The sequence below is a fragment of the Microcaecilia unicolor genome, chromosome 3 (assembly GCF_901765095.1).
Source record: "Microcaecilia unicolor chromosome 3, aMicUni1.1, whole genome shotgun sequence".
Classification (NCBI taxonomy): domain Eukaryota; kingdom Metazoa; phylum Chordata; class Amphibia; order Gymnophiona; family Siphonopidae; genus Microcaecilia; species Microcaecilia unicolor.
Window position 1 is genome coordinate 152079762 of NC_044033.1, and position 22083 is coordinate 152101844.

The following is a 22083-nucleotide window of genomic DNA, read 5'->3' on the forward strand; positions in this document are numbered from 1 at the left end:
GGCAGGGTAGAGGCTCTTTAAGGTCAAATTTGAGCAGAGAACAAAGAGAAGCTATGGAACAGTTACAGAACGATACTACTATTGTAATTAATAGGGCAGATAAGGGGGGCGGGGTGGTGGTGTAGGATTTGCATGATTACATTTTGGAAGCTCGGAGGCAGTTGTCGGATGAATCCTGTTATGTTCATTTAGATCATGACCCCACATTGCAATATCAGGAGGTGGTTTTTGAAGTATTATCAGAAGCTAATAAGGGTGGAGTTATATCAGCTCGAGAGTTCAAATTTCTATTTGCACAGTTCCCGTTGGTACCCATAATTTATTTTTTTGCCTAAGGTACACAAAAACCTCCACCGCCCCCAGGACGCCCTATAGTTTCCAGTAAAGGTTCTCTGTTTGAACCCCTCTCCCAATTTCTCGATTTTCACCTGAGACCCTGCTTGGAGAATATTCAATCATATGTTCGAGACTCACTTGTTACGATTATTAGAGGAATTTTCAGAACAATCACAGGGTGATATAACTCTCGTGACACTGGATGTGGTCTCGTTATATACGAATATTCCCCAAAATGCTGCAGTACAGATGATAGAGCGGGCGTTGAATACTTTACAGTTGTCATAAATGCGTATAGCCCTGTTGAACAGATTGGCTCAGATGGTGATCCTTCAAACTTTTTTCAAATTTGGGGAGCAATGCTATTTACAAGTAAAGGGAGTTGCCATGGGGGCTACAGTAGCCCCCACAGTTGCGTGTATATATGGCGATGTATGAGGAAAACTTTGTGTATACATCTCCCCATTTTTATAAAGTTGTAGGATGGCTGCGGTATATTGTCGATGTTTTGCTGATTTGGCAAGGGGAGAAGGATCAATTGATGGAATTTTTGTTATATTTAAATCATCAGGATGAAAATATCAAATTTGAACACCATATAGGTGATAATACGGTCAATTTTCTGGATGTACAGATCAAGTTTGACCAAGGAGGTTTTGTTACTCAGTCTTTCCGTAAAACCACCGATCGCAATTCATTGTTACATTACCGCAGCCATCATCCTTTAAGGCTGAAGAACAGTATCCCCATGGGGCAATTTCTCCATATTAGAAGATTATGTTCCTCACGGGCCACTTACGAGCAACAAGCGAGAGGGATGGCTGACTGTTTTAGACAGCGAGTTTATCCTTCAAATGTAATATCTAAAGCAGCTAAATGGGCATTCAATGCCCAAAGAGAATGGTTGTCTATTTCTAGGATAAAACAACGACAACCTCGCAGATTAACATGTGTGCTACCATATACCACAGGCAGCATGGCAATTGAAAAATTGATCAAACGATTATGGCCCATTTTAGCAGTATATGAAGCGTTTAAGGAATGTCCCCGTTTTACATATACACGGGGAAGGAATATAGGAGAAATTTTCTCCCAGTATAAGACCATGGAGGGAAGGCACGTGGAAGAGGTGCAAGCAGGACACACGATTTGTGGAAATTGTGTGTACTGTAGGTATGCATTCCAGACTGCTATGGTAGAGATCCCACATTCAAAGGGGCGTATGTTTAAATTGCAATCTAGAACAGACTGTAATACTGCTCAGTGTGTATATGGAATTAGTTGTCCATGCGGATTGTGGTATGTGGGGCACACTATCAGGAAAGTTAAGAACAGAATTGCTCAACATCTAAGTAATATTCGCCTGGGCAAGCAAGAGGTGCTCCGTTGGTAACGCACTGGAGCACGGCAGGGCATGTGCTTCAGGATTTACGGTTTGTTGTGCTGCATCAGGCTCGCAAGAGCAGTAGAGGGAGTAATGTGCCTTTAAGGCTTCTACGCTGGGAGCAGCGTATTATTTTTCAGTGGAACACGATCAAGCCCACCGGCTTAAACAGGGAAGTGGAATGGTTGCCTGTTTAGAAGAGGGGGCGTGGTTTTAGGACTTCAAATCAGAGAGAAGTGCGAGTACCCACACGCATGCGCTGGCGTTTGAACGCTGGAGTGTGAGAATTATTCAAAAGTGAGTAAACATATTTTAAAGGTTATATAGAAAAGTAGGTTGTTTAAGAGAGACCCGTGGGATCTATAACGTGCTTCATTATTTATATGTTTGTGTAGGAACCCGACTCCTGACGACGCGTTAGCAGCGAAACACAGGCTGTGTAGAGTCTGGGTCAGAAGCATGGCGAACTGAATATATGTAATTTTGTTTAACTACTGCTAACCATCTGCACTAAAGATGTGTAAGGACTTTGATATAATCATGAATCCAAAGATTTAAGGACTTGAAAAGTACTCTCTGCATAAAAGACGTCTCTAACGAAAGTGAATGACAATTCTGGATCATAAAGGATATGTATAGATTCAGATTACAAGAGAGAAGTTTCGCGATATTTAAGGCGGTTATTTAAAAGAATTGTCTGCTTACCACAGTACAGCTGAGGGTGGTAAGCTGTTCAGATGTGTTTTATGGTAGTTAGTTATTAATGTATTAGTAAGAATAGGTATATGGAAGTGTGTTTGTGTGAATATGGTTGAATGATCTGGGGTATTTAAGAATTTGTTAATTGAATTAAAAACATTTGGAAAATAAAGGAGAATTTGCATTATAACTGTTTGGTTTGATATAGCTAACATAATTAATGATATGTCCCCTCGTGACTACCTTAGCTGCCTCCCACAGTGAAATGGCTCCTGTTTGTCCATCATCATGAACCTGATATCCTTCTAGGAGAGTGAGGCACATAACAGTGTAAATTTATGGTGTCGCTCTTGCAGGGACACGAGTAGTCCTGAAAGATCTTGACTGGCTCTCTCTCGCATACTGTAAAGTATCCCGTTTCTGTCAGTATCCTCGGAGGATCTCCACCTTATGCACATAGTTGTGCACTTTAAGAATCACTACTCAGTCATGTATAGTAGGGAAGAAATGTATTCTTAATCATTGGGTGTCGGATATGCCTCCCTCATATTGATACTGGAGGAATAAGCTTCACCAACTCATGCTATGGGAATCCAGGGAAGCGCGAGTTTCGCCAAAGAGACAGGAGAGGTTCCTGGCAATCTGGATGCCGCATCTCAATAAAGTATCCCCAAAAGCTCGCAGCCAAATCCTGAATAGGTTGCCATGGGGCAGTAAAGGGGGCAGGGAGTAGTTTGGTATGAGCAAGCATGCAGAATTAAAAGATGGATGAATAAAGCAAGAGAGGGGGGAGGGGTCTGTAGAAGAGATGAGTAAGGGAGGCTGGGTGGGGGGAGGAGGGTGGTTTAAGTGTTATTGAGGTACATGGAGTAATGTTGTATATGATTATGGCTGCTGTCATACCAGAGTATTGTTTCAGAATATGGGGAAGTGGGGAGATAATGGTTAAATAAACTAATTGATGGCGCAATGTCAGCTTAGTTAATGTACAGATTCTGTTTTTCTAGTCCAAAAGACTGTATATGAAACGTTTGTAATCATCCTATATAATAAAACTCACCTCCAAAGTTCTAATGCTTGGGACCGTGGCTCCCTCAGCACGGAGGTGGTCTGCTAGGCAGCATCGAACTCAATGATGTCAACAAACACAGCTGAACGCAGGAACTGGCTGCTGGCACGTGCAAAAAAAAAAGAAAAAAAAAAGGCACCAGACCCGCAGTAACAAAAAAAAAAAAACCAAAAGGGTGAAGAGAGAACCTCCGGGCAACTCAGCAGGGGACCTCCACCACACTGCAAGCTGCAGGAAGCTGAATCGCCCTCCAGTCCTGCACTAACCAAAAAAAAAAAAAAAAGTGAACACACAGGCTCCGGCACCTCAGCAAGCAGCAGGAAGCTGAACAGCCCTCTGGACCCGCACTAACAAAACAAAAACAAAGGTGAAGACACAGCCTTGGGCGCATCAGCAGGGGACGTGGACTATAACTCAAGCTGCATGAAGCCTAGCAGACGACCAACTTTCCTAACAGCAGGTACACTTATGGGAGAGAAAGGGCAGGGAAAAAAAAGAGCACAATCACAAGATTAAAAAAAAAAAGAAAAGGAACTGAAAAACCAAAGGAGGGTGGGGGGAACTACCCTGCACCTCAGACAGAAGGAAGGGGTCATACACACACACACACAACACAGTCTTTCACTCTTTGTGTGACACACACTCTCAAACACACACACTCTCTGTCTGACACACACACATGTTCTCTCTCACATGCAGGGAGGGGGGGAGGAAAAGAGAGGGGCCTGGAACTTCAAGGGGAGACAGACAAAAACACATGGAGAGGGGGGAGAGAACAGAATGAGAGGGAAAGGGGAGAGGACAAATGTTACACATGGATGGATGGAGGGCATGTTCAAAAGAGCACAATCGCAGGATTAAAACAAGGAAAAGTTACTGAAAATACAAACACATGGGGGGGAGGGGACGACCCTGCAACACGGACAGAAGGAAGGGGTCATGCACACACACAAATACACACACACAGAGACAGACACACTCTCACACACACACACTCATACATACACATACACTCACACTCAGACTCACTGCTCGCCCCTGTGGTCCCAGAACTTCAAACACAAAAGGTGGGGGTAACTGCACATCGGATAGAATGAGGGGGTCATGCACACACGCAGACACATACTCTGGCACACTGTAGCTCTGTGTCACACACACACACACACTCTTTTCCACTCTCTGTGTCTCACTGTGACACACACACTCAAACACACACACTTTACTAACAACTCTACAGATACCAAAAAAAAAAAAAACCCATTGCTAGCGCCCGTTTCCTTACAAACAGAAACGGGCCTTTTTTACTAGTGTTCTATAACTGACACCATCAATAAAAAATTGTGAAAGTTAAGAATCACTACTCAGGGCCTCTGTCTTCCATCTTACACACGCCTGATTCAATGTGCTCATTCAAGGCAGAGTGGGCCCATGTTGTCGGACAGCGCAAACTCAGAAGAAATCCAACGCTCCAGCTCTTTAGATAATGATCTCTCCGCAATAGTTTCCGGCAGACTAACAATCTGCAAATTACTTTGGTAGGACCTGTTTTGCAAGTCATCAAATTTCTCTGACTGCTCCCGCAGCTGTTTTTCTAAGACGGTAAGTGCTGTTTCAGTGAGGGGGGGGAGGGGGGGCATCCTCCAATGTGGAGCTCTCCTGCTCTTCAAGTGGTGTCCGCCAAGATCGCTTCCATACTGGAAAGCTGTTGATAGCTGAACAAATTTGGGTTCCAGGGCTTGACCCACCGCATGGTAAGTTGCTGCACCTGCTGAGCGGTGAAAACAGGTTCCAGGAGCTGGATGTCCTCCATCTTGTTGTCAGCCGCTCGTGATTTTTCTCTTGCTGTTTGCTGCCCTTTACCGGTCATCTCACCTCCTGAAAGGCACAAGATTTTGTCCATGAGATTTTGGCTCACAGTTGGATTTATTTGTGCCTCACTTCATGAGGTAATTTCAGAAGTAGCAATGCGAAAAGAGCATGCCTCTTCTATCCTCTCACTGCATCATGTGATCCTACAATTATTCCCCAGTCTAATATTTATAACACTGTCTTTTCATAGGTGAGTCAGGGCTGTTATGGTTTTTGATAATTTGTTTCCTGTATAGGCTTTGAGTGTCTTTTTGCAGAGTTTTGTGTTATTTTGCAAAGCATCTAGCCTGTTTGAAAGCGGGTTCGGGGGCAAGGGCTGGCTTTGGCAACCCTTATCATCCAAAATAAAAATGTTCAGAACTAGTGGTCTCCGCATCCTATAGAGTCACCATACAAAAACTTATCTGCTTGAAACAAAGTGTCTGGCAAGTATAAGAAGCATGTGCTGTTCATGAGGATATAATCACAATCTGAATATTTTTTGTATCGTGAGTTCTAAGAGGGATAGGTCCAGTTGCTGGTGAATATAAAGTTTTTAATATAGAGCTAGACGTTTGGGGGTTATGTAGAAATTCTGTCCAGTTCTGTAGAGAATCCAGACCACTCTCACACAGAAGAATTTGTTGAATAATGCTATCAATTATAATGCTAATTTAAAAGTGTGGGGGGGGAGAGGGTATGATATGCAAAAATACCTTTTCGACTTGCCCCCTCTTATACCTATCTTGCCCCCTGGTTCCACCCCAAATATTTTTGTCTAGGGACACCACTGGCTGCCGCCACTGCCGGGAACCATGAAAAGACTACCTTTAAGATAGACTTGGGGGGGGGGGGGTGCAGATACCAAACCCTGTGGGGGGGGGGGAAAGGGAGTGAGCTGAAGACCTGCAAGCAAAACTGGAGAAGCTATCTGTGGAAGCTATGGCCAAGATGGTGATCTCCAGCAGCCACAACACTAGCTTGGTGCTGCTCACCACCAAGTTTCGACGCTCGTGGGGGTGGAGGGGAGGGAGGCAGAGGTTCTGGACAATGAGAGGGGGGAGAGAGAGAGATAATGGACCTGGAGAAGTAGAGAGGGGAGAAAGGGAGAGATGTATCTGGGGGTGGGTGGGAGGGAGATTGGGAGAGATGTATCTGGGGGTGGTTGGGAGGGAGATTATCAGTCCTTTAGGGAAGAGATGGGGGATGAGATTTGATATACCACCTTTCTGTGGTTACAATCAAAGCGGTTTACATATTATTTACAGGTACTTATTTTGTACCTGGGACAGTGGAAGGTTAAATGACTAGCTCAGAGTTGCAAGGAGCTGCAGTGGAAAATAAATAAATATAATATCTTTAATCGTGCAATTAATCGCAATTAAAAATGTTAATCAAAATGCAGCCTTAATTATTGATATTCTTGGATATCAAAAGGTTTCTGTAAAATGGGTTCCTCACATGCTGACTGCAGAAATGAAAGTTTCAAGTCTTTAATTCTGTCAGCAATTGTTGTCCCAATACGAGAATGAAGGTGAGGAATTTCTTCACAAGATTGTGACAGCCAGTGAAAATGGCTCATTATGAGCCAGAAACAAAATCATGGAGTATCATCACAAAGGTTCACCTGCGAAGAAAAAATTTGAAATACAGCCTTCTGCAGGAAAGATCATGGCTATGTTTATGTATATTAAAAGACGATATACCACCTTATCTGCATGTTATTAAGATTGTTTGTTTTGTCTGGTTTTATATTGTGTGTGTGTTTTTATTTGTAACCCGCTTAGTTGATAGGCGGGCTATAAATCAATAAATCAAATCAAAGCAGTTTACAAAATTAAAAATAATATTAAAAACTTACAATTTTAATTCAAAATTTACAAAGCATAAAAAAGCATAAAACATCTGTTGACAAAAACAGGAAAATGCAAACCAAAAAACGGCTACAACAACAACTTTAAAAAAAAGTGAGGCTGTCATCCCCCATTAATTACAGACTTCATGTGGGATAAGCACTCACTAACTACCTTGACTTCTTGTAAAATAATCAGTTCTTTTAATTGGGCAGGATAAAAAAAATATTCTCTTGTGGCAGTGTGGTTCAAAGCTGGCTGTAGGACCTCACACAAATGTGGCACACAAACACACAGGTTGCAGGTAGAAAGGCAAAATACTTCTATTTATGTACATACAATGAGACTAATCAGCCCTGTTTCCTCACAGGACTGGTACTTGAAATAGGTGATACCTTCCTTTTTCACAACCACAGTTCCAGTAGCCAAGGGATAATTAGCCTACCTCTGCAGTCTTCAGTTACCCACTTGTGATCACACAACCCTGGAATCCCTTGAGGCACAGACTTAAGACTTCTTATCACACAAGAATGCAAGGGTCTGAGCTAGGGCCATTCCTCTTCCCTGGAACTCCCCTCAGGTACTGCAGCCAAGCTAGAACCTCTAGAGAGGATCCTTGCTTGGGGCTGCTCCTGGAAACTTCTTACCTTGGGGTCTCTCTCTCTCTACTCTGCCTCAGGGCATTTAACCACCAACCTGTCTGAGCTCCACTCCTCTGATTCAGTCTCTGGCTCAGTAGGCTAGCACCACCTGCTGTAAGATGGTTTAACTGCAACATAAACGAGAGAGTGTTCTTAGGGACACCTGCCACTATACCACTCCCTCCCACACATCTCCCAGTACTTTTAATTAAACATTTCCTATAGACCTTGTTTTCTAAAGCATTTTCTCAAAGGGTATTTGGTAAGCTGAAAAAGGCCTTAGATGTTAATTATAGAATTCATGCGGCGATGTCCAGGTTTCCCCCATTTCCTGATGCTCTTGAGAAGACAGTAGTTAAATTGCGATCATTTTTTGATGACACTGCTTTGTGGCTTAGGGAAAATAAGTTAGCACTGAATGTGGAGAAAGTAAAGATTCTGGAGGTGGGTAGAGTAATGGGACATGGCCTGCCAGCGCAAATAGTTGTGGGTGAGAATTAGAAAAGGTACCGAGAAGGGCGACAAAAATAATAAAGGTGATGGGACGACTTCCCTATGAGGAAAGGCTAAAGCGGCTAGGGCTCTTCAGCTTGGAGAAAAGACGGCTGAGGGGAGATATGATAGAGGTCTATAAAATGAGGAGTGGAACGGGTAGACGTGAATCGCTTGTTTATTCTTTCCAAAAATACTAGGATTAGGGGGCACGCAAAGAAGCTAGAAAGTAGTAAAAAAAATGAATCTGAGAAAATATTTCTTCACTCAACTTGTAATTAAACTCTGGAATTAATTACCAGAGAATGTAGTAAAGTCAGTTAGCTTAGCAGGGTTTAAAAAAAGGTTTGGATGACCATTATTAAAATGGACTTGGGGAAAATCCATTGGTTATTTCTAGAGTAAGCATTATAAAATGTATTGTACTGTTCTGGGATCTTGCCAGGTACTTGTGACCTAGATTGGCCACTGTTAGAAACAGGATGCTGGGCTTGATAGACCTTCAGTCTGGCCCAGTAAGGCAATACTTATGTACTTATGTATGAGTTGTAAATCAGATTAGAAGTCTTGAGATAATTATAAACTCTGCTCTGTCATTTCAACCTCAAATTCGAGCAGTGACCTCCTGATTCACGTTTAAGTTACATTTAGTTAGTAGATTAAAGAATGTGATCCTTCAGAGCATTAAGACAATCAGACAATCCTGCAAAGCAAGGTACTGTCAAAACTTAACTACTGCAATTCACTGTATCATGGATTAACATCCTCTAGTTTGCATGCATTACAGGTGATTTGAAATGCTGCTGCTTGGCTACTTATAGGAGCTCAGCAAAATCATGGGTACAGGGAGTAGAATCAGATACAAAGTTTGATCAGAAAATTAGGTGAGGCTAAGACTTTTAGGGGCCGTTTTTCTAAGCTGCGGAAAAGAGGCCCTGCGCTAGGGGCGGTGGCCATTTTTGCTGCGCACCAGGGCCCCTTTTATTGCAGCGGGTGAAAATATCCAAAAATAAAATGGCTATGCGGTGCTGGGGGAGATTCCAAGATGGCGCTGGAGAGCGGACGCACATCGTGAGCGCTCCTGAACCTTCAAGTTTGGGTTGGTAGTTTGGTGCGTCCCCAAGATATGGGGAAAAGAAAGGGAAAAATCGGTACCCCAGCCTCCTCGGGACCGATTGGGAACCACCCCGCACGCCAACCTACCTTGGAGCAATATGGAGTTCGGATGTTGGGTGTCCCAACGAATACCTCAGGGGAAATCAGGCAGATAGCCGTGAACAGCAGCACGGAGGGAGGACCCCGCCGTAACCCGGAAGCAATGGTGCCTTGGATAGCGAACGCTTGGAGACGTCTGGAGTGGGCTTGGTTGTCCAGGCGCTCGGAGGAGGCTCCCTCACTGAACTTTTTGCTAGAGAAATATCGGATGGGGCTATGAGGGCTACCTCAACGCCTACACTGCCCAGAGAAAGAGCTCCCAGGGGAGATTGCGGTTCAGTAAGACCTGCTATAGTCACTTTAGACGCTCTCTGGGATGCTATAGAAGGGGTGAACTCATCCTTTTGTAAAATTTCTGAATCTCTTCGCGGAGAACTATTAGAACTTAAGAATAATTTTCAACTATGTCCTATAAAGTTGAAGAACAAAGAATGACTTTAAAAGATTAGAATTTGAGATGAAATCATCTAAGGAAGTAATAACTACATTGATCAAGGAGAAGAATGTGACTGCTAAGAAAATGGAATCTCTTGAAAATTAACTCAGGAGAAATAACTTAAGATTTCTTAATTTTTCTGTATCTACATTTATCTCCCCGGTGGAATTATTAAAGAAATACTTTTTCAGAAATTTTGGGAATTGCAATAGATAACTCTCCGCCGGTTGCGAAAGCTTATTATATAAAAAGAAATTTGAGATTAAATGATCAAAGGCCTAGTGAGGCTTTAAATGTTACTGAATTTCTAGAAACATCAGTTGAACTTGAACGAGCAACTTTACTTGTTTCTTTCACTTTTGAATTGGACAAAATTAATGTTTTGCGTTTATACTTCCGACATATGAATGAAGTGTTTATGGGATCGAAGATAAACGTATTTCCAGATTTGTCTAAAGAAACACAGTCGAGGAGGAAGGAGCTCTTGGCATTTAAACCAAGAGTGGTAGCCCTAGGGGTGACCTTCTTTGTTAAATTTCCTAGTAAATCTAATATAATAAAACGCACCCTCAACGTTCTGAGGACAACGTTCTGAAGCCATCTGACGTCACTCCCAGGCTGAAGGGTTCGTGGATTCATGGTGTGAAGCCTTCAAGCCAGCCAGCCGTCTCTGCCCCGCCCTCGCGTCAAACGTCATGACGTCAAGGGCGGAAAAAAAACCAAACAATTCCGGCAGCGCAGCGTCAGGGAAGGAGGCGGTGCTCCCGACGTCTCTAGCCTTCCCTTCGCTGTGTTCCGCCTTCTTCTGACGTCAAGGATGACGTCAGAAGAAGGCGGAACACAGCGAAGGGAAGGCTAGACGTTGGGAACGCCGCCTCCTTCCCTGACGCTTCGCTGCCGGAACCGCCAAGGAGGTAAATTTAAAAAGAAGAAAAAAAAAAAAAAGGAAGTTGGGGGGAGAGAAGAGGGTGGCCAGTAAAGCTGAACAATGGGAGCGGGAGGGCAGGGGAGAAACGACAGCATGGATGCGAAGGGGGGGGGGTGGAAAGAGGGCGGGCCAGGCTGGGACATGGGAGAGAGAGGAGCATGGATGCGAGGGGAGTCATGGAAGGGAGAGAGGGGACTTGCTGGAAAAGGTTGAATGGAGGCGGCAGGGGACAGAGGAGCATGGATGGGCATGGATTGGGAGGGCAGGGCTAAGGGAGAGAGGGGAATTGCTGGAAAGGGATGAATGGAGGGGGCAGGGGACAGAGGAGCATGGATGGGCATGGATTGGGAGGGCAGGGCTCAGGGAGAGAGGGGAATTGCTGGATAGGGATGAATGGAGGGGACAGATGGGCATGGATGGATATGGATTGCAGGGCAGGGCTCAGGGAGAGAGGGGAATTGCTGGATAGGGATGAATGGAGGGGGCAGGTGACAGAGGAGCATGGATGGGCATGGATTGGGAGGGCAGGGCTCAGGGAGAGGGGAATTGCTGGATAGGGATGAATGGAGGGGACAGATGGGCATGGATGGATATGGATTGCAGGGCAGGGCTCAGGGAGAGAGGGGAATTGCTGGATAGGGATGAATGGAGGGGACAGGTGACAGAGGAGCATGGATGGGCATGGATTGGGAGGGCAGGGCTCAGGGAGAGAGGGGAATTGCTGGAAAAGGATGAATGGAGGGGCAGGGGAAAGATGGGCATGGATTGGGAGGGCAGGGCTCACACTCTCTCTCTCATTTACAATGTCTTTCTGACTCTCACTCTCACACACTCTTTCTCACACTGTATCACATTCACTCTCTATGTGCCACACAGTCACTCACACACTCGCTTGGTCTCATACACTCACTCTCACAGAGAATCTGTGTCTCACACACACTCTCTCTCTCGCCCACACACACACACTCTCTCTCACACTGTGTCTCACATACACACTTGCACACACTCTCATTCTCACACACACTCTCTCTCACAAACACACTCACACCCAGACTCACTCTCTCTCCCAAACATACACACTCCGAGGAAAACCTTGCTAGCGCCCGTTTCATTTGTGTCAGAAACGGGCCTTTTTTTACTAGTGTTTAATATGTTATGAAACTAATCATTTTCTTTTTACCGACCCCAAGAAACTTCAAGAATTTGTAGTAAGTAAAGAAAGTATGAGAAGCCCATCTGGTGTAGTAAACCTGAACAATGCTGCTGTCTGATTGTATTGTTGGTATACCCTCCGCTCTAATAACAGATTGTAATTGCTATATTTATTTTATTTTTTTTTCTTTTATATCTTGGATCTCCATGTTGTGGACAAAAGCAGTTTGGAAAATGTCCTTCTATGTATTATTTCTTATTGTATAATTCTCAGATATTCTGATAACTAACTTTGCTTATGAATGTTATAAAAGATAATCAATAAAGAAAAATTTAAATGAAATGGCTATACGGTAAGTTCGCACTTGCCTCGTGGCCATTTCAGGGAAGCACTTACCACCACCCACTGAGGTTGCAGTAAGGGCTTCCGTGCTAACCGGGCAGTGAGCAACGCTGCCCGATTACTGCCGGGTAACCCCCTGTTGAAAATATTTTTTCAATATTTCCGCTAGCGCCAGAAATGGCGCACAGTGGGGGCACAACTACTGCCGGCACCCATGTTGGGTCAGCGGCAGTTCCAGTTTGCCACATGGGCCCGTTAGAGAAAAATTAAAATGTCATTTTTTTAAGGGAGCATTTGGGAGAATATGAGGCATATTTTCAAAGCACTTTGGGAGGCTAAGTTCCATAGGTTTCTATGGAACTTTGGGAGGCTAAGTGCTTTGAAAATGAGCCTCTATGCCTGTTATATCTTTCTTCTGTTGCTGTTGGCTTCATGAACATCATTTGATACTGAATCCAGGCAAGACTATAGCATGCTGGATCATTGGACATTCATCATACCCCATGGGACCATTAAATCTTTTGCAGGCACAAATTCATCCAATACAATCTTTTCATTATCTTGATATAATTTTGGATTATCAACTTTAATTTACTTCTCTCAGGTTTTTTTATTATTATAATAAAGCAATTAAAGACAGGAGCTACTTTGACGATGCTATGCTATGCTACATTGTGGAGAGTTGCACGGGGACAGAAATTTTAACCATCCCTGCCTGTCCCTGCTGGAATCTTACCCATCCCCACCCATCCCCGGAAGAATTTAATGGTACATAAAAGAAAAGTCCAGTCAGCTATCTCAGTCTCTCTCTGGAATTGAGCCATAGCACTGCAGGCAAGGAAGGAACAGACATTGGAACTTGGAACACTTTCACATGTAAGATTTGTCTCTGATTCACTGGCACTGTGTGCTGAGAGGTCGCCACATGCATATGCCAGTAGGTCACATGACATCTGATGCTCGTGCCTGTGTCAGAGCTGAGGTCTGCATAAAAGCCCGGGAGCAAAGAGGACTAATAGTAACATAGTAAGTGACGGCAAATAAAGACCTAAACGGTCCATCCAGTCTGCCCAATAGTCACACTCTATCAATTTATGATTTAAAATCAACGAGTGTGATATTATATACTTGACTATGGTCTTTATTTGGTGTTTCTGGGACATAAACCATAGAAGTCTATCCGTCCCTATACTAGTGGAGGAGTAGCCTAGTGGTTAGTGCAGCGGAATTTGATCCTGGGGAACTGGGTTCAATTCCCACTGCAGCTCCTTGTGACTGTGGGCAAATCACTTAAGCCTCTATTGCCCCAGGTACAAAAATAAGTACCTGTATATATGTAAACCGCTTTGAATGTAGTTGCAAAATACCACAGAAAGGCAGTTTATCAAGTCCCAGTACCCGGTCAAAAGAAACCAGACAAAGTTCCAAACCAAAAAAGTTCCCGACATAAAAGTCCCAGACAAAATAATAGACTCCTGACAAAAGGGCTTGATGAAATAGATTTATTTTTGAATGGTATGAATTTCAAGGGGTAAATTACTGAGAAAGTCCACGGCTTGTCACTTGAAAGTCCTGGCACCTGCCTATGGCTTGACTTCACTATCCACACTTGGTATCTAGTGAGAATCATAAATGTGCTTGAAAACATAATCCACCTTGATTAACAGTCTATTTTGTCTTGGGTTCCTTTTGTTGTGGGGTTTTTTTGGGACGGTTTTTTTGTCATGGTCTGTTTTGTTTGTAGTCTGTTTTGTCGGGTTTCTTTTGCTACAGTCTATTATAACGGGGTGCCATCGAGTCCCATTTCCCTTTCCCTTTCCCTTATGTTCCAACTGCTGGAGTTGCTGTCGAAGCCCACTCCAGTCTAGTCGTCTTCTCTTTTGTGGGACACAGACCGTAAAAGTCTGTCCAGCACTGTCCTCATGTTCCAGTCACTGAAGGTGCTGTCTTAGCCCTTTCCAGCCCATCATAAACCAGATATATGAGACACAGACCATATAAGTGTGCCTGGTATCGGCCCTAGTTCATCACAACCAGAGTTGCCATCTAAGTGTAGTAACTGGAGTATTGTGTTCAGTTTTGGAGGCCGTATCTTGCTAAGGATGTAAAAAGAATTGAAACGGTGCAAAGAAAAGCTACAAGAATGGTATGGAATTTGCGTTACAAGACGTATGAGGAGAGACTTGCTGACCTGAACATGTATACCCTGGAGGAAAGGAGAAACGGGTGATATGATACAGACGTTCAAATATTTGAAAGGTATTAATCAGCAAACTAATCTTTTCCGGAGATGGGAAGGCGGTAGAACTAGAGGACATGAAATGAGATTGAAGGGGGGCAGACTCAAGAAAAATGTCAGGAAGTATTTTTTCACAGAGAGAATGGTGGATACTTGGAATGCCCTCCCGCGGGAAGTGGTAGAGATGAAAACAGTAACGGAATTCAAACGTGTGGAATAAACATAAAGGAATCCTGTTCAGAAGGAATGGATCCTCAGAAGCTTAGCCGAGATTGGGTGGCAGAGCCGGTGGTGGGAGGCAGGGCTGGTGGTTGGGAGGCAGGGCTAGTGCTGGGCAGACTTCTTCGGTCTATGCCCTGAAAATGGCAGATACAAATCAAGGTAAGGTATACACAAAAAGTAGCACATATGAGTTTACGTTGTTGGGCAGACTGGATGGACCGTGCAGGTCTTTTTCTGCCGTCATCTACTATGTTACTATGTAAGTGCCACTCGACACATCCATACATATGCAGCCATTTAAGGTTAGGTTTTTTATAACTTGTATATTCTAATTAGAGATCCTCTGTGTTCATCCCATGCCTTTTTGAATTCCGTCATCATTTGTGTCCCTACCACTTCCTTAATGGAAGACTTTCCATATTTGTGCTGTTAAAGCAAGGAGGAGGAGGAGACAGCACTCAAAGAACTTGGTACTCGGTAGATGAGAGGCTGGCACAGGTGCAGCTTACACTTCCACGGGAACCCTGCAGGAATTGTTTCCATCCCCACGGGAATCCTGCAGGAACTGCTTCCATCCCTGCAGAAACCCTTCAGAATTGCTTCCATCCCCGCGGGAACCCTGCAAACCCCATTCCCGTGTAGGTCTCTACTACACAGTTCTTCTATTCCACAATACCAAATAGAGTTCAATGCAGACTGATCCATGCAATTTTGATTTCTAAATTGGATTACTGCAATATAGTTTATTGTGGTTCTTCTCAATCTTTCTTGGGGCCTCTTTTATCAAGCCACACTAGCGGTTCCCGCACCAGGGAGTGCTAGTGCGGTTTGATAAAAGAGGCCCTTAGAGACTTCAAGTCCTTCAAACCACAGCCATTTGACTATTGTGTGGTGCTGCTAGATATGAGCATGTTTCTCTTTTGCTATTCTGCTATCATTTGGTTACCAATAAAATTTAGGATACAATTTAAATTATTGATCTCTCATTTTGTGCTGTTCATATAGATACCCCTCAATACTTGGAATCTCTCACTGTTCCATATTCTCCTGCATATGTTCTCCATTCCCTAAATGATCACAGATTGGTCCTCCTTGGGCCCAGATTAGCCACATGTGAATCTACTAGGCATTGTGCCACTATTTTCATGGCACCTACCACCTGCAGTTTATTATCATATGTGGCACCTAATTCTAATTTACATCAAAAATTCACTATAGGGACTCACTTTAAATTCCAAAATTACTTATTCACAGTACTTTATTAGCATAATCAATAAAACAATACAAAATTCCAAAATCTTACATTTCTACAAGACCATTCAAGTGATATAAATCTTTTATTTTTCCTTAAAGATATTTATACATCTGGTTCATATTCAACTGCATGATATACTTCTTTTGATATTGTATGATCTCATATCCTTAATAATCATGCCTAGACTGTACCCTAATATTTATCAGCAGTTCCAATATCTTAAGAATGTTCTTCAGGTTCACTTGAGGTTTTGAGAATAAATTAAAAATCAAAGTAGAATACTTTGCTGTTTCCAATGACTGTGATATCTCCAATAATCAATACATCGCCAATCGATGACTGCTGATTAAGTTCCACAAAATCTATCTAATATCTTCTATTTCAGTCAGTCGGACAGAATTCTTCAGTAGTTATTCATTAACTCTCAAACGGGTTAAACACACGGTTTGGATAATTATGCATGTAACTTTGTTAAGTGAATAAACATAAGAAGCGGCTCAAGACCTTCCTTTTCGGTAGAGCATATGCCGTGAGCCTTCCTGGTGTTACATCCTTCTGAACCACGCAGCCTTATCGACAACTTGTCACCTTCCGCTCTCTCCCTCTCCCTCCTGCTGTTCCTCTTTCCCTTCTCTGACACTATTTGCTGTATTTTGTATTAATGTTGTTTACTAGACTATTGTACGCCACATTGAGCCTGCCCATGGGTGGGAATAATGTGGGATATAAATGCCATAAATAAATAAATAAATTGTATAGAGCACCAGGGCAGAGAACATTTAAAAGCTAATTTGTGCAGCATTTTGAAATATGTGATAGGAATGAGTGGCATATCGTAAGGACCTGTGGGGATACACTGGTCTATAGTGGTGGGACAAACCACGAATATAAAAGTAGGACTAGATTTACTTGTATGTTATTACCACAGGTCCCATTTTATACAGTGGGGTCTAGTTACTATAAGGTGCATTAGTAGTATTACTATCAGTAGCACACATTAGTAAATCTAGCCCTTAGTTCTTCATTCAGAAATGTTGATCTAAATGAGAAGTAAAAAAAAACCTATTAGAGAGAGAGACTTTGAAAGCCACCTACCTGTGTAAATACCAGTTTTCATAGCTCAAGTAGCTTGGCGGAAAAGTTTCTAAGAGCAGCTGAAAATATGCACATTTCTGCATCATGCATACTTTTAGTCATGGGTAAAAAGAGGCATTCTCCCACATGTGTTTAGAATGGGAGAGAATAGCTTTCATATATTTGATTTTCAAATGTCCTGCACTATTTTGCCCTCAGCTTTTCCTTCCCAGAGACTTAATCCTCCAAATTCTATAAATGATGCACAAAATTAAGTAAGTGCACAATTAGCCATGCAGTTATAGATTACGACCAGTTACACATGTAACATAATTAATTGGCAATTTATTAGTGATAAATAACAATTGCTATTAACAAGCACTGATTGGCGCTAATTTGACGTTTCACGCAACTTACACCCTTAATCTATAAATAGCACGCCTCTTGTGCGCAAATAGGGGATGTTAATATGGGAGGAGCATGGGCATGTCGTGAGCATTCTGACTATTCTTGTGTGCACTTTATAGAATCGTTGCATTTATTTTATTTTTATTACATTTGTACCCTGCGCTTTCCCACTCATAGCAGGCTCAATGCGGCTTACATATTATATACAGGTACTTATTTGTACCTGGGGCAATGGAGGGTTAAGTGACTTGCCCAGAGTCACAAGGAGCTGCCTCTGCCTGTGCCTGAAGTGGGAATCGAACCCAGTTCCCCAGGACCAAAGTCCACCACTCTAACCACTAGGCCACTCCTCCTAACTGCCACATTTAGGCACCACAATTTAAGTCAGCCATAAACATGGCATAAGTGGTTGCGCTTAAATTTTTTCCATAACTGCGGTCTTATGCTAGTATTCTATAAGAGATTCAGTGCACAACAGATATTCAATGCCGGGCCATATCCAGCGACTGGCATTGAATATCCGGGTGTATTTTGGCCACTAAACAGTTAACCAGCTATGCCGATATTCAGTGCTAATTGGTTAACGTTTTAGCGGCCAAAGATAGGCCTGCTGTTTAAGCAGCCTATTTTGATCGCTCAACATAGCCGGTTAGGCGCTGAATTTCCATACCTAACGCAGCTTATGTCCTAATTGCTTATCTCCCGCTGAATATTTGCACGTTAGGGAAGGGAAATGGGACTTGATATACCGCCTTTCTGAGGTTTTTGCAACTACACCACCCTAGTGGTTAGGGTGGTGGACTTTGGTCCTGAGGAACTGAGTTCGATTCCCAGCACAGGCAGCTCCTTGTGACTCTGGGCAAGTCACTTAACCCTCCATTGCCCGCCGCATTGAGCCTGCCATGAGTGGGAAAGTGTGGGATACAAATGTAACAAAAAAACAAAAAAAACCATTCAAAGTGGTTTACATATATTCAGGTGCTTATTTTGTACCAGGGGCAATGGAGGGTTAAATGACTTGCCCAGAGTCACAAGGAGCTGCAGTGGGAATCGAACTCTGTTCCCCAGGATCAAAGTCCACTGCACTAACCAGTAGGCTACTCCTCCACATTAGGCGCATAAACCCTATATAACGGGCCAGGAGCCATTCCTGGCCAGTTAAATAGTTGTGAATATCGGAGAGGAAGTAGGCACACTGTTTGTATGAGAAAAAAAACATGAGAGGCAAAAGATCTGCTATGCAAGCACAGCAGAAAAAAACAGCAGGCCAACACACATGGAAAGAAGTAGCAAAGACTTTTAATTCTACCAGAAATAAGTGTTTCTGGTAGAATTTAAAGTGCTTATTACTACTTTCCACTTGTATTGGTCTGCTGTTTGTTCTACCACCCTTTATATGTACATAGCGAATTTTCAAAGAGGAACCACCAATTTGAAAATTAGCATAAAGGGGGTAATTTTATAACAGGGTGCCTCCATTTAGGCACCCAGAGACCACACATTTGGAGCCTATTCTATACAGAACTAAGGCGCTTAGGGAGCCCCACTTGTGTATTGCCCATCTTCTGCCCTTGTGTATGCTCCCTTGCAAATACCCTCAATGTAAGTAAGCAGGTATTTGCAGCATAGTGCTTAGGCAGAATATTGGCATTTACATGCATATATAGCATTTAAAAAAAAACAGTTGTACAAAACACTGATCCTTGTCACCTCTAAACATGCTTACATTACATTTCATATATAGCATTTTTTATTTACATATGTACCCCCGATTCTATAAATAGCAACTAAAGTTATGCATGCAAATATGAAATATGAAAGCACCAAACCTTTTAGAGAAAAATTACATTGGCTCCCATTAAAAGATCGAATTGCATTCAAAATCTGCACGTTAACTCATAAAATCATTCATGGAGAGGCCCCATCATATATGCCAGACCTAATTGACTTACCAACACGAAATACCAAAAGTTCATCATGTACTTTCCTAAACCTCCACTACCCCAGTTGCAGAGGTCTTAAATACAAATCAATAAATGCATCTAGCTTTGCCTACCTCTGCACACAATTATGGAATAAACTACCGAATACTATAAAAACTACGCACGACTTGACAACCTTCCGGAAGTTACTGAAGACGTTCCTGCTCAAAGAGACTTACAAAAAGAGTCCTCCTTAATGACTTGTTTCCTAATCTATACCAGAACTAACCAATATGGATCCCTTCTGATTTGATTATTTTATCATATTATCATTATTGAACATTACACTGTTTCCTACTCTCACTTGTATGTTATGTATTATCATTTTATTTACCCTACCTACCTGTTATTCTTGTACATTAATTGTAACAATATGCTGAACCTCTTACTCTGCCATTGCTATATAATGTAAGCCACATTGAGCCTGCAAATAGGTGGGAAAATGTGGGATACAAATGCAGCAAATAAAATAAAATTAAAAACTCGGTGTGCGTAGCCAAGTTGTTCATGCAACTTAATTGCTTAACAAGCTCATCTGCGCTGATAATTGGCCACTAACAAGCAATTATTGGCACTAATTAGAATTTACACGTGCAGCTTTCAAAGCATATTCTGTAAAGTGATGGGCTTAATTTCTAATGTGTGGATCACAAAAGGGGCTGTGGCCATGGTAGGGGCCTGGGTGGGTCATGAGCGTTTCTAAAAATTATGAACAATGTTATAGAATATGCCCAATCCATGCCTAAGTTAGGCACGGGCATTTGCATCAGGTTTTAGTTGGTGTAAATGGTTGCGCCTAAATTTTAGTCGTGGGGACAGGCGCTACACGTATTCTATAAATCATGCCTAACTTTAGGCGAGGTTTATAAATAGCGCTAAGCATGGGTTTTTTGGCACCACTTTTTTTTAGGCACCATTTGTAGAATGTAGGCCTGCCTTTAAAGTACATGTTCTAGAAGTGCCCGCCTGCTTTATAAGTGCACAGGTTAGTTGTCCCCTGTAAATCGTGAAAGAAAAGCTGTTTCATTCCATATTAATCTGGGCAGACAGGCTGGGTTGGTTGTTTGTGCTGTATTATGTTATGTCCTATGTTGCTTTAATTCCACTGAATTCTCTTCTCTAATCCCCAAAAAACCACTCTGGGAAAGGTTCGAGAGGTCTCCAGGAGCAGTTTGATGAATCCATGAGGCTGGCAGAGAAACTCACAAATCAGTGTGAAGATCTGCTGCAGAGACTCCAGAAAGAGATGTCAGCTACCGCCAACCTCTTGGAGCAGCTCAGTGAACAGATAGGGAGCATGTCCAGTCCTGAAAAAAAGGAAGAAACCAACGATGAAGTATTCCAAATGACCACCGTAAGTCCACCCAGGGTGTTTTTTTCTCTCTAATCAACTTATTCTGCAGATTCTGCTGCACATATTCTCTAATGCTGTCCTTATTGCTTTCCTGCTTGAACCGTGTCTACGTTCTCCATTCACATCAGTACTAAGTTCTTGTCTTTACTTTCAAATGCATTCATAGTCTAGTTCCTCCATCCTTTCTGGCTTCCATTTCAGTCCCTCTGGTTTTCATATCTAAGTGGTTTACAGGGAAAATGTACAATAAAACTGTTCAAAATTAAAGCATAGAATAGTGTAGGGGTAATATACTTCTGATCTGTACAACTCATAACTACCTGCTAGTCATCATGGTGAAACAGGGGATTAATTAATATTTGAGGAAGAGACTTTTCTCAAAGAAAATAGTGGTGGGTCAAAAGCAAACCTGAAGAATCGTGTCTTCAGAGTGACTTTGAACTGTGAATAAGAAGTCTTGTATCTAATATTGGATGGTATTTGTTCCAGAGGGTTGGGGCCACAACACGGAAAGCAGTACAACACAAAGTTTCTCTTCTTGCTTATTTCCTATGGAACAGGCTTCTGCTAGATACCCCAGGCTAGGGTTACCATATTTTGTCCCCCAAAAAGGAGGACACATGCCCCGCCCCACCACACCTGCCCCGCCCCTGTCACCCCTGCCCCCTTTCACGCCCTTGCTCCACCCCCTGTCACATTTTCCCTTCCCCCTGTCACACACCCTGTCACCCCCCCTCCCCTTACCTTACTACTGCTCTGGTGGTCTAGTGACCAGGGCAGGAAAGAGCCCCCTCTTTCTTACCTGGAGCGCTGCCCTGCATGCATCCTTCCTGTTGGTGAACTCGGCGCCGATTCAAAATGGCTGCCGAGAGTTGAAGTCTCGCGAGGTCACTTCAACTCTCAGCGGCCATTTTGAATCGGCGCCGAGATCACCAACAGGAAGAATGCATGCTCTTTTCTGGCCCGAAGGCGGAAGAGGTGACTAGACCACTAGGGCAGTAGTAAGTAAGGGGAGGGGAGGCTAGCAATCTGCCCGTTTGTCCGGATGTCTTTGCCTTATGTGAACTGGCAGTGCACTGCTTAGTGTCGGAGGTGGAGGCTTGTTTTGAGTTACATCGAGGGACTTTTGATCATTAAAGGAGCAGCAAGTTCA

General features: G+C 43.0%; 1 protein-coding gene across 1 annotated transcript in view; it reads left to right on the top strand.

Annotated features, from left to right (window-relative positions):
- The window catches only part of LOC115464853 (clusterin-like), a 92710-nt gene that overhangs the window by 26489 nt on the left and 44138 nt on the right, over nucleotides 1-22083 (top strand). The window contains exon 3 of the mRNA XM_030195212.1: nucleotides 20725-20930. Coding sequence (XP_030051072.1) covers nucleotides 20725-20930 — 206 coding nt within the window. The remainder of the gene's footprint in view (nucleotides 1-20724; nucleotides 20931-22083) is intronic.